General features: G+C 42.9%; 1 protein-coding gene and 1 pseudogene across 8 annotated transcripts in view; one reads left to right on the plus strand and one right to left on the minus strand.

Annotated features, from left to right (window-relative positions):
• Positions 1-13,138, plus strand: part of cblb (Cbl proto-oncogene B, E3 ubiquitin protein ligase) — a 170,119-nt gene that overhangs the window by 31,365 nt on the left and 125,616 nt on the right. For all 8 annotated transcript variants that reach the window (XM_086307951.1, XM_086307952.1, XM_086307950.1 and 5 more), the window contains exon 6: positions 4,218-4,339. In XM_086307951.1, the coding sequence (XP_086164077.1) occupies positions 4,218-4,339 (122 nt within the window). The remainder of the gene's footprint in view (positions 1-4,217; positions 4,340-13,138) is intronic.
• LOC147320121 (uncharacterized) lies at positions 1,169-2,318 on the minus strand (annotated as a pseudogene).

A 13,138-nucleotide genomic window follows, 5' to 3' on the forward strand; every position in this document is an offset into this window, starting at 1 on the left:
CAGACAGGTACCACTCCAGATCTCCATGCGATATAGTCCGGACATGTCAACCAGGACAACCTTAAAACATCCAGAGCCTTTTGGAACTCAGGGCGAACCTCATCCACCCCAGGGACCTGGCCACCAAAGGAACTGGTTAACTGCCTCAGTGACCTTGTCCCTAGTGAGGGGCGAGTTGTCCCTCTCATTCACAGACTGCTTCCTCTATGGAAGAGGTGTCAGTGGGATTGAGGAGGTCCTCAAAGTATTCCTTTCACCACCTAACTGTATTCCCACTTGAGATCAGTGAGTAGAGCACCACTTTCCCTCCCTGAGTTGCCGAATAGTTTACCAGAATTGCTCTGAGACAGACCAAAAGTTTTTTTCCATGGCTTCACCAAACTCCCCTGAGTTTTTGCTTCAGCTACCACCCCGGGCTGCATTCCAGTTGGCCTTCTAGTACCCGTCAGCTGTTTCCCAGCTTAGTCCCACAGGCTAACCAAGTCCAATAGGACTCCTTCTTCAGCTTTGATGGGTCCCTTCACCTCCAGTTTCCAACATCTGGTTCGGAGATTACCACCATGACAAGCACCAAGAACACCCTCACCCAATGACTCCAAGAAGGCTGGGTGCTCTGAACTGTCGTTAGGCCCATAAGCACATACAACAGTCAGGACCCGTTCTCTAGCCCGAAGGTACAGGGAAATGGCCATCTTGTCCAATGACACGAACCCCAGTGTACAAGCAGCAAAACGAGAGCATACAAGAATACCTACCCCTGCCCATTACGTGTCACCAAGGGTAACTCCAGACTATAACAGAGTCCCGTGACTTTTCAGGAGAATGGTTCCAGTGTCAGAGTCGTATGTTGAGGTGACCCTGACTATATTTAGTTGGTATCTCTCAACGTCACGCACTTGCTCAGGGTCCTTCCCTATAAGAGAGGAGTTCCGTGTCCCAGTAGTCAACCTCAATAGCTGTAGATCGGTTTGCCAGGGCCCCCGCCCTTGATCCTTACCCATGACACAATGCACCTGACACCCCCAGTGCCTTCTGTGGGTGGTAGGCATACAGGAGGCTAAGGCTAAGTTCCGGCCACCGGATGGTCTATGTCAAGTTCCCTCCACAAATCTGACTTAAGGAGGGTGATTGAATATTTTCAATTCAATTCAACTCAAATTGTTTATTGTCATGTGTACAAAGAAAAGCATTTCTCTGTGCAATGAAATTCTTTCTTTGCTGTTCTGAGTCTGATAGCAGTGGGGAAGAAGGCGTTGTTGAGTCGGGATGTTCTGGATTTCACACTTCTAAAACCGTCCCGATGGCAGAAGTGTGAACAGTCCGTGTTGGGGGTGTGTGGGATCTTTGAGGATGGAGCCAGCTCTCCTCTGGACTCTGCGATGGTAGATGCTCTGCAGAGAGGGCAGCGCAGTCCTGGTGATCTTCTCCGCAGTTGTTATCACTCTCTGCATGCGTTTGCGGTCCATAGCAGTAGTGCTGCCATACTATGCAGTGATGCAACTTGGTCAGTGTGCTCTCGGAAATGCAGCTGTAGAAGGTGCTGAGGATCTTGGCCGACATACCAAATTTCCTCAGCCTCCTCAGGAAATACAGCCACTGCTGAGCCTTCATGACCAGCTGTGTGGTGTTCAGTGTCCAGGTGAGGTCCTCAGTGATGTAGATGCCTAGGTATCTAAAGCTGCTCACCCTCTCCACTTAACGCCCCCAGATAAACAGCGGCTGGTGAGCCCTCCTCTTCTTTCCCGTGTCCACTATCATCTCTTTGTCTTATGAGTGTTGAGGGTTGAGGTTGTCTTCACACCATGACACCAGACCGGCCACCTCTCTCCTATAAGCCGCTTCGTCCCCTCCAGTGATGCGACCAATCACTGCAGTGTTGTCCGCGAACTTCAGTATGGTGTTATCCCTATTGGAGGCGACACAGTTGTGGGTCTACAGGACTGAGGACGCAACCCTGTGGAATGCCAGTGTTTGTAATAATGCTGGCTGAAGTCCTGTTGCCGATCCTGTCGGACTGGGAAAGTCCTGTAGCCAGTCACATGGGTGATCTGGGGGATCTGCAGTCCAGTTTCCTTGGTATACAGAGTGAGTCTGCAGTCCCTGGTGTCTACCTGGGCGAACAATGACTTGAAACTCCGGTGGAAGGGTAAAGTCCAGAAGATTGTGTGAGTTACCGAAGTCCAGTAGTGTCTGTCTCGGCTATGTTAACAGTGCACAACACTTATCTAGTGCAAAAAGAACAAAAGCAAACAACAACAAACAACAAGTCGGCATCCGAGAGCAGAGCAAGCAAACATGTCTGCCTCGTGGGGCGCCATGGTTTTGCCTCCTTTATGGATTTCTTTTTAAATCACTCTTTGTCTGGTCCCTCAGCAAGGAACAGTAGGGATGGGTGAAGGAAATCTCCGTCATCCGTAGATCGAGTTTCCTCCTAAGGCGTGGGCACCAATAAGCAGAGTTCATCCTTTAACATATAACAAAATTAAAATATTCTCATGCATGATCAACGGTTAATCACGGTACCGGCCGGAGTACCGGGAGCAGTTTGGAAGAACAAGAAGACGCGGAGACTGTCCTAGGTTGTCATTCCAAACTGACTCAACTTTATTCACAAGTACAACAGTTTATATAGAGGAAAAAGGTTCGTGTGTCAGCAGATTCTCAGTTCAAACCGGTACAGACCAAATAAGGAAGCGTCTTCCTGCCCTCTGAGCAAAGAAGTATCCTTTGTATAGTTCAGCTACAATTTATGATCATCCCAGCGAAATACACTCCTAGACATAGAATACAGAGTTCTTTCATTAGTGAATTCTGAAACAAACCACCTGGCCTTTAACGAGCCTTTTCTAGGAGATAAAGAAGGGAGTAAGGGAGTGATCTCTGTGGTGTTTTCGACCTTGAGGTACCATCCTGTGATTCTTACACATTAATTCTTGGGTCACAGAGAAAGAGAAAAATAACTAGTAAATGGGCCTTATTGAGTAACAGTTTTCCTGTATAATATCACTATAAAACAATATCCTGTAAATGCTACCATGGTATCAAAATATCACAACAATGGGTATCGTTTAGGTTTTATCCGATACCAGTACCAAACTGGTACTTTTGAAACGGTGCTGGTGTTTAAACGGTGCTCGAACCGGTGCTTAAAAAATGAAGAACACAAACTTTGTCCAAAAACCTCTCATGTTTTTTTTGTAAAAAGATAACAATGTTAGCCTTTTCTGCAGCTATAGGGGATTTATGGTATCACTCTTGGCTGGAAGCAGTGCTTAATCAATGGAAAAAACACCAACTTTGTCCAAAAACCTCTTATGTTTAGCTGTTTTCCACTTTTTCTTTGGTCATTTTAGCCTTTTTGGCCAGGGTGAAGGGAGTATCTGCCATCAAACAAGAAGACAGCCGCATGTAACTATGACGGTGTTTGCTAGTTCACCTTAAATGCATTAATTTAATAACGTGGTTAGCTTACTCAACGTAAATTACACACGGACAACATTAAGCTACTGACCCAGAGAAGAACGGCTGCTGCTGCCATCATCATCCGTCATCATTCCTGCTACACTGGCAGGGCTAGGGGCCAGGACTCTCCTCTTCGGGTTTTTGGGGGATGTTGCTAACTCCGGGACCGATAACAGGAACCACACCCGCAGTAGATGTGCACGGTGTGAGGTCTCGCAGCAAGCTATCAAATACGGCGCATTTCTCGGCTTTTAAAAAAACGCTATGCGTCGCCAGGTGTTTCAACAGATTCAAGGAGTTACCTCCTTTGCACAGTATCACCTTAAAGCACTTGTTGCAGGCTGCTGAGTTTGCATCTTTTGCTGTGAAGTACAGCCAGACTTTGACCGCTTCGCCTCGGGCATTTTTAATCTGTAGCTCTGCTCTAAAAGAACGTACGTACCTGGCCCCGCCTACTACGCTTGCAAAGGTAAAATGATTGGCTGGAATCCAAAGTGTCTGACATCTCAGGAAAAAAAAGCACCGAAATAAAGCACCGAAATGTGTGCTGCTTTACGGTCTGGTTACTAACGTTTATGTCAGAACCGTCAGATAGCCGTACCCATCCCTAAGGAACAGTTTACCTTGAAGAGGCAACGCAATGAGTGTATGCTGTTATACATGACCCAACTTCCGTTTACTTTATGTTTACAATATAAAACATTAATACTTACAAAAACTGCATAACCACAATAACATGGTTTTTTTTTTTTCAGCCTTGGGGATCGATTCTGAGGAACTGGAATTTCCTAGCGGTGACACACCCTGGCTATATGGCCTTCCTTACTTATGATGAAGTCAAAGCTCGACTGCACAAGTACATCAACAAGCCTGGCAGGTATGTAATCCTTCAATTTCAGCATGCAGAAAGGGCTGGATCACAGAGGGTCTCAGGATGAATGGATACTGTCATTGCTTCCTTAACTTGTAAAAATTTTATTTTGCCATTTGTTCTGTCCCTGTTACTTATTTTACCAAGCTGTAGAGCGGACTTTCCAACTGCTATGACACTTCTGCTTAATGCAGTTAACTCTAATTTAGCTTATTTCGGCTTAGAATGCTCAAAAATACTGGCATAAAGAATATGACACAAAATATGGCACAGAATTTTAACCAGGTTTGTACTTTGAGCATTTGTGACTTAATATTCATAGTATGAACACAGAATTTGCATTAAAGCTAGTTTTCAATGAGTCCTGCTGGTCCCTTTGTTTCAGCTGGGAAAGTTTCTATCGTATATCGTTTATATCGCCCACCCCTAATAGGACCTTCCACTTCTGTCCCCATTGGTTCTCCTCTTTTAAGCCACAGCCATCAGTGACTGTGTCTCCTTACACCTTTAACACCTAATAAGCCAAAGGCTTTAGATAGAAGTTGATCAGCAAAACACTTTATTCAACCTCTAAAAGGAAACTCCTTGCTCTGTCTCCAGGTTGTTGTCAACCAATGACTTCAGATTTATGTGTGACAAAACAGTTTTCTAGAAGTACTGCCTCATATTTCCAGTTTGTAAATATTAAATAAAAATATTTTTACACTCCTTTTTACTAGTGGTTTGTTCATTCAGTCAAGTGTAGTAGTGTAGTGTTCCCACACAGTACTAATCCCTAGACTTGTAGTCAAGACCGCCTAATCCGAGACCAAGACCAAGACCGAGACCAAGTCGAGACGAGACCAAGACCAAGACCGAGACAAAAAAAGTATTTAAACTGCAGCCAGATGCTGCTTCGTTTACAGGTGTCAGGCATATTTATGTGTTTTTGCTTTCGCACAGCCCTCCTCACCGCTGTCTACTGTCTCACTCACTTACTGAGAGGACAGACACACGCTGCACTTGACTGTCGCATCTCTCACCCTCTCTGTTTTTCACATAATGATATTATCCTATATCCTTGCATGTGATTGGCCACAATATGGAGGGATTGGAGCATAGCTGAGCCACTGTGTGAGAGCTGAGCAGCGAAAGGAAATTAAGTGAGGGTAGAAATGACTGAAAGATTATTAGGCTCCTTTTTGAGTTTTGTTCAAAAAAGAATGACTTCATGTAGGAAAAATATATATATGTCACATATGCAGGACGCCTTAAACTATTTTTTTAATTAAGCAGCAAGGCAGAACAAAGTCAGGGCTGTATCAAGACACAGGGACTAAACCCCAATTCAACCAGACCCAGAACTGATCCGGAATTAAAACGGGACTACAACAGTTCAAAATCAGGACTACTTGGGACTTAATCAAAACAGAACCAGAATCAAAACTAGATGATAGTAGCACTAAAAATCATCATAGATCTGCACTACACTTATTTTTTAATTCTACCAAAGTAAACTATTTAGATTCAGAAAAGTTTATATAATTATTTAGCCTTGTTGTGCAAACAAGCCTGCATAACTTAATAAATATAGAATTTGAAAAGTAACAAATGGTATCTAAAAAGTTACACTAGGTACTAGATACATATTCTGATGAGTTTTGGCAAACAACCATTTGACTAACATGTGTCTCACCTGCTCTTGTTCCATCTCTGTTCTGTCCTCATTCTCCTCTCTCTCTCCCTCTCTGCTCCTCTCTCTCCCTCTTTGTGCTGACAATCAAGCCAAACACCAACATCATCAAATATACAGTGGAAACCTGATATTTACATGCTCTTCAGATAAAAACACAAACACTTTTTCAATTGTAACATCAAATCACACTAAATGTTTATTTTTTTAGATTGATAAATATAAAAACATATTTGTTAACTTTAAGAGTAAAGAGAGAAACTGTCTGTATTTCTTAATTGCAAATGGACCCAAAATGTATACAAAATTGAGCCACGCTTATGGAGGTCCACAATTCTTTTCCTGGTGTTTTGGTTGACATCTCTTGATTTTCCCATGTCAAAGAAACAGGCTCTGTGTGTTGGGGGGCCTTATATGCATCCACAGGTGTGCCACCAATTTACTCACATGGACTCTACTAACCTATCAGAAGCTTCTTAAGCTCAGAATGGAATCGCCTGGCGTTTTCGTATTAATTAACTTAGTGTATATGTACTCCTAAATTTGATGAAAGTGATTAAAATAGACAGCGCTGTCTCTCTTTATTCTGACATTTAACTAATTCAAAGATATTTCAACATTTATTTATCTAAAACAAAACAAGTTTACTCTAAATTCATGTTTAACAGTAAAAAGAAAAGTTTTTATGTTTTCTCCCTAAAGTGTATGTTGATATCTGGTTTCAACTGTGAATATACTGCTGTGTATTGAAATTCCTCTTGTTTTGCATAGAAATATACTGAACAACATACAAAGCATAATATATAAAATAACATCTACCTGAGTTTTGTCTTTGAAAGAAGCTCCTTATGTCCATTGTTGTGTTCATCAGTACACAACTGAAACTGATTTAGAGAGTTTGTTTAGCCGTGGAGGGTAACAACTGTAAATATGAAATGTAAGCTAAGACTCTCTAAAAAATTTGCATTGTTGTTCGGCTTTTTATTTATCTATTTGTTGATTCACTCGAAGAGCAAGTAACGCAACCAAGTGATCAGTTTGATATCAATCTTTTGTGATACACCGTCATATTTACATTATTTGTACAGTACGAATGATTTGCTTTGGTACCTGGTCAAACTTAAGCTCTCCTCTGTCTGCAGCAAACTCGCAGGCAGCAGCTTCTCCCCCCTCACTCACATGGGTGCTGTGCTCCTAGTGCCTGAACTCTGTGCTTCTTGTATTGTTTTTGTTTTATACAGTTGTCAGTCAGGCATCTAACTAACAAATTACACTCCAAAAGGACCCCATGCTTCTGAAAAAATGACCCGGGCTTAAGCCCAGTAAGCCACCCCCTCGCTCCGCTGATGGTTGACTCCAAATCTCCCGAACACTATGTCGATTTGAGAACGCAAGACCGAGACCAAGACCGAGACCAAAGTCACTCGAGACCAAGACAAGACCAAGACAAAAGTCAGTCGAGACCAAGACGAGACCAAGACCACGTAAAAGACCAAGACCGGTCTCGAGAAATCCAACTCTACTAATCCCTAAGCAAAATATTAACTGAAACCAAAACCTCAAGACAATGATCAAGACAAACAAAGCTCTTTATTGTCATTATATATGTACAACACAATTATGGGTGTTCCACACAAGCTGTGTGGAAATAAAATATAAATGGTAAGACAGTAGGAATAAATAACAAACTATATATATATATATATATGTATATATATATATATATATATGTATATATTAGGGTTGCAACGATACACAAAATTCACGGTTTGGTTCGGTTCGATACTTTGATGTCACGGTTCGATATTTTTTCGATACAAAAAAAAATGTTCATGCCTTTTTAATTTGTCATTTATTACATTTTCACGGCACATTCCGCACCACATCTCTGTGCGTTCATCATTTGTTTGAAGCCAGCTCACCTCCTGCAACTACTTTTCCAAGAATACGTGCTTCTTTTGTGGTTCGGACTCCTGACATTTCTTTGGAGGTGGAGGAACATCACAGTAATTGCTTAAAGGAGCTTCTTCGACATCTTTAAGAGTTCTAAACAAATGTCTGTCCTCCTCCTGAAAATCTTATGTACGCAAACACGCGTTGCAAGTTCTTATCTTGTGTGCGTTTTTTATTTTGACAGCGAATGCGCACCTGCGGACCACTTATGTGCAGCCCTGGTTATTTAGCTTGTCATATTGCAGCCACAGAAATTCTTTTGTCCATGAAACCATAAAGCTGCACTTTCTTTTTGCCTTATAGTCTGATTTGTCATAACTTTTCCGTTTTGTGGTAAGCTTTTCTTTGGCTGTCACTTCTTCACCCTGACCTGTCTTATTTGGCTCAGCAGAACTAAAATATATATCCTGCTGCTTTTACACACGCACTCACATAACGCTCAGCGATTCTCTGCGCGATCAACCTCTCACATGTTTAAGCTTGCTGCGGGAGATTTCACTTGTCATGTTTGCTTGTCATGTTTGCAAGCTAACGATTGATAAGACGATGTCAGAGGAATTGGTGCGCAAATTATCATCACTCACCAATCAGTGCTGTCGCTCACAGTCCGCGCGATTGCAAAGTGAAAGCAAAAAACAAGCGCAAATTCAAACGCGATTTCAATATGTCACATATTGACAGTGGCTCACCGATGCCAATGACATAATTACCCAGCTACATTTCCGAAAGAATGCAAAAGCATTGACATATATTTTTCCTTCCTACAATAGGCCGACGGGCAGGGCAGAGATAGATTTTGGTAGCCCGACTGGAAAAATGGACGTCGGGCTAGCGATTTTGCGAGCCCTGTATCTGATTGAGGAATCCCTCATCTTTGGAAAAGAGAGTTTATTACAGAGAAATGGCTCTTTCCAAAATAAAAGCTATACTATACGCTTCTTCTGGGCTATATTCTCAGCAGCATATTAAACATATCAGGTCCCCATAAGGAGAATCATGTGCTAACGGCTGTCTAAATGACTCGGGTAAAGTTTGTAGCATGCTGCTTGTTGTTTTTGTCTGCTTCCACTTGTCTTTGCACTTGGATGATGTCGGTGTAAATGTGCAGTCATATTCGTTGTGTTCCCACTAGTGCTGTCAGCGTAAATCTAGTTGAAATGACATTAACGCCACAACACGGCAAATCTTCGTTAACAAGCTACCGCGGGGCGTGCATGGGGCTGGACAGCCAACACGTTAACGAGCTAACTGCGCTAACACACTAGCTCCCACCCATGTAATTGAGCATTGCATGGCACATCCAGCATACTGTTTTACTTTAGTCCATGACGCGCTTACCTTCAGGGTCATACGTCACATGAAAACCAAAATAGTTCCAAACGCCACATCTGAATGAGGGTGGGGGAGGTTCAATTTGCCATGTTGCAAGGAGAGCTTAACTTCTGTCTCGCTAGCTTGCCCTGCGCTCAGTGAATCTGCGTTCGACTACTCCGCCTAGGCTGCACTGTCGAGCGCAGATCCACTGAGCGCTCAACACAGACAGCATCGTCAGAAGGAAAGTTGATAAAATAAATTAAAAATTTTGTATTGTTCGATACATATGCATACCGAACCAAAAGCACTGTATCGAACGGTTCAATATCGATACGAGTATCGTTGCACCCCTATATGTATATGTATATATATATATATATATATATATATATATATATATATATATATATATATATATATATATATATAGTCAGATAACTCAAAGTTTATTCAACTCATTCTTCTTGCTTCCTCCACTTCTGTACCATTGACTCATTAATGCTGTATTCTATCACAGCTTCTCTATTCCCATGTTGTTGCGGTATCTTAATGATTAACTTCGTATTGTGGAAGGATTTTCTCAGTTGTTCTCCTGACTGAAGCTTGGTTCGTTTACAGCATCCAGCCATGCGATTGCATTTGTCCCTAACCATTAGGAACCCTTAAGTTTTATCAAGTTCAGTTTTCATGGATGCCTGGATGTTAAACTTAATTGTTACACCTGGTAAAGCAGCAATGCTGATCACTTTAATAAAAGATGACAGAATTTAGACAATTTTTAACTCTAAGTGTGCTGCAGTGTTTGTTTGACTTTGGGACCTGAAGCAAACTGAGTTTTGGGACCAGATTACTCTGCGAGGCCATGAGCCGTAATGCCCAGAAAATCTATCAAAGTGGTGTGGCTTTGTAGCTTACCAAAGTCGTACTAAAACATTTTTTGACAGATTTTTGAGCGCCGTGCACCACATAGAATCCGTTCAAGGTCAGTAAACTCAACCAGAATTCATATATAAGGCACACTGGATTATAAGGTGCAATGTCGATTTTTGAGAAAATTAAAGGCTTTTACGAGCACCTTATAGTCCGACAAATACGGTAATAACGACAGCCCGCTTGTATGTTCTACAAAAAATGTGCTTTGGTGGGTATCTGACGGACAAGCACCAAACCAGTTCCACATCACTGAAGTTGCAACATTTTTACAAAAAAATTCTGGTTCGTCCATTTCACTCAACGATCCGCTTTTCCCCTTCTCATTCTCCATTGGTGCCATGCTTTTTCGGCCACTGAACATGTAACCCGTTCAAGTGTTACACCTGTTGTTCTTGCGTTGTGTTCTGGCATGAAAGTAAGAGGCAGGCGACAGTACTGGGTCTTTGGCTGTTTACTGCACATCTGCAACACAGAAATACACTCAACAAAAATATAAACGCAACACCTTTGTTACTGCTCCCATTCCCCATGGGATGGACGTAGAGACCTAAAATTCATTCCAGATACACAATATAACCATCCCTCCCAAACAGTGGTCACAAATCAGTCCAAATGTGTGGTAGTGGGCACATCTGCCATATTGAGATAATCCATCCCACCTCACAGGTGTGCCACATCAGGATGCTGATCTGACATCATGAGTAGTGCACAGGTGTACCTCAGACTGCCCACAACAAAAGGCCACCCTGGAATGTGCAGTTTTGTCTCACAGCAAAATGCCACAGATGCCACAAGCAATGAGGGAGCGTGCAATTGGCATGCTGACAGCAGGAATGTCAACCAGATCTGTCGCCCGTGCATTGAATGTTCATTCCTCAACCATAAGCCGTCTCCACAGGCGTTTCAGAGAATATGGCAGCACATCCAACCGGCCTCACAACCGCAGACCTCGTGTAACCACACCAGCCCAGGACCTCCACATCCAGCAGGTTCACCTCCAAGATCGTCTGAGACCAGCCACCCAGACAGCTGCTGGAACAATTGGTTTGCACAATCAAACAATTTCTGCACAAACTGTCAGAAACCGTCTCAGGGACGCTCAACTGCATGCCCGTCGTCCTCATCGGGGTCTTGACCTGACTCCAGCTCGTCGCCGTAACAGACTTGTGTGGGCAAATGCTCACATTCAATGGCGTCTGGCACGTTGGAGAGGTGTGCGCTTCACGGATGAATCATGGTTCACATTGTTCAGGGCAGATGGCAGCTGAGAATGTCCCAGTTCTTGCATGGCCAGCATACTCACCGGACATGTCACCCATTGAGCATGTTCAGGATGTGCTTGACCGGCGTATACGACAGCGTGTACCAGTTCCCACGAATATCCAACAACCTCGCACAGCCATTGAAGTGGAGTGGACCAACATTCCACAGGCCACAATTGACAACCTGATAGACTCCATGCGACGATGTGTTGCACTGCATGAGGCAAATGGTGGTCACACCAGATACTGACCGGTTCTGGGACCCCAGACCCCCAATAGCGCAAAAAACTGCACATTCCAGGGTGGCCTTTTGTTGTGGGCAGTCTGAGGTACACCTGTGCACTACTCATGATGTCAGATCAGCATCCTGATGTGGCACACCTGTGAGGTGGGATGGATTATCTCAATATGGCAGATGTGCCCACTACCACACATTTGGACTGGTTTGTGACCACTGTTTGGGAGGGATGGTTATATTGTGTATCTGGAATGAATTTTAGGTCTCTACGTCCATCCCATGGGGAATGGGAGCAGTAACAAAGGTGTTGCGTTTATATTTTTGTTGAGTGTAAGTGTCTGTTCGGTGTGTGTCACACGACTGCCAGTACACTTCTCCTCCGGCCATGCTGAAAGGAGCTGTGTCTGCAGCTTCATTAACACTACAATAATATAATAAATCAAATACAACAAATTGTTTTAAAACATTAACTTAAGCTCTCAAAAACAAAAAGCACAAAATAAATAATATGTCATTAAAAAAACATCAAAAACAACTTATAAGAACAATAAACAAAATAATTCAAAAACAAATAAACAGTCAGATAAATACAATATCTGACCAAGATCCAATATTCTGGTACTTATAGTTCAAACATTATACTTCAGTACAATTATATTAATAACCGCCATCTAGCAGGCAATACAACACTGTACTCATAAAAACGAGTGAAAGACTGCATCTCCAAAACATGAGAACATCTTCATACCTGCAACACAGAAATATGTGTCTGTTCTGTGTGTGTCACGCGACTGCCAGTACACCTCTCCTGACGAAGGAAAAAAGGAGTGCATGCTGTTAAAAAAAAGACTGCCGCGAATACGCTCTCAAGCCGATCAGGCTAACTTAGCATGCTAGCATTTCAGCTGCGTTCTCGGCTAAAACTCATTATAAGCGTATATTAGCGAACTCCGCCCTCCACAAAACTTATCCCGAATGAGTCTCTTAATGACAAACAAAAATGCGGCGGTTCGGCTGTATTCACATTGCAGCTTGGGATCTGAACAAACTTTAATTTGCAGAGAGCAACGTGGCAGTGACTTACCTCCGGCCATGCTGAAAGGAGCTGTGACCGGGGCACACAAGCACGCGCCTACGTCACCACGCAGCGCACACACACACGAACGCACACAGACTCAGATCACACAGGTAGGAGACCGAGATGCAAAAATGACATATTTAATCCAAAAAAAAAAGTGTTTTGGGTGAAATTCACAAGTATTTAACACGTATGTTACATTCACCCCCCCTGAATTTCACCAAAATCACTACACATCTGAATGGTACTGCAATACCAAGAGGCACAACGATGCTGAACTACCATCACCTCCGGACCAGGCAACCCAAGGATCTTATCCCATAGTTCAGTTAAAAAACTATCCGTAAATGGATTA

Source organism: Aulonocara sp. 'chitande type north' Nkhata Bay, linkage group LG10, assembly GCF_057382095.1.
Source record: "Aulonocara sp. 'chitande type north' Nkhata Bay isolate Kocher_YH1m ecotype deep benthic linkage group LG10, A_spYH_male_GT1.1, whole genome shotgun sequence".
NCBI lineage: Eukaryota > Metazoa > Chordata > Actinopteri > Cichliformes > Cichlidae > Aulonocara > Aulonocara sp. 'chitande type north' Nkhata Bay.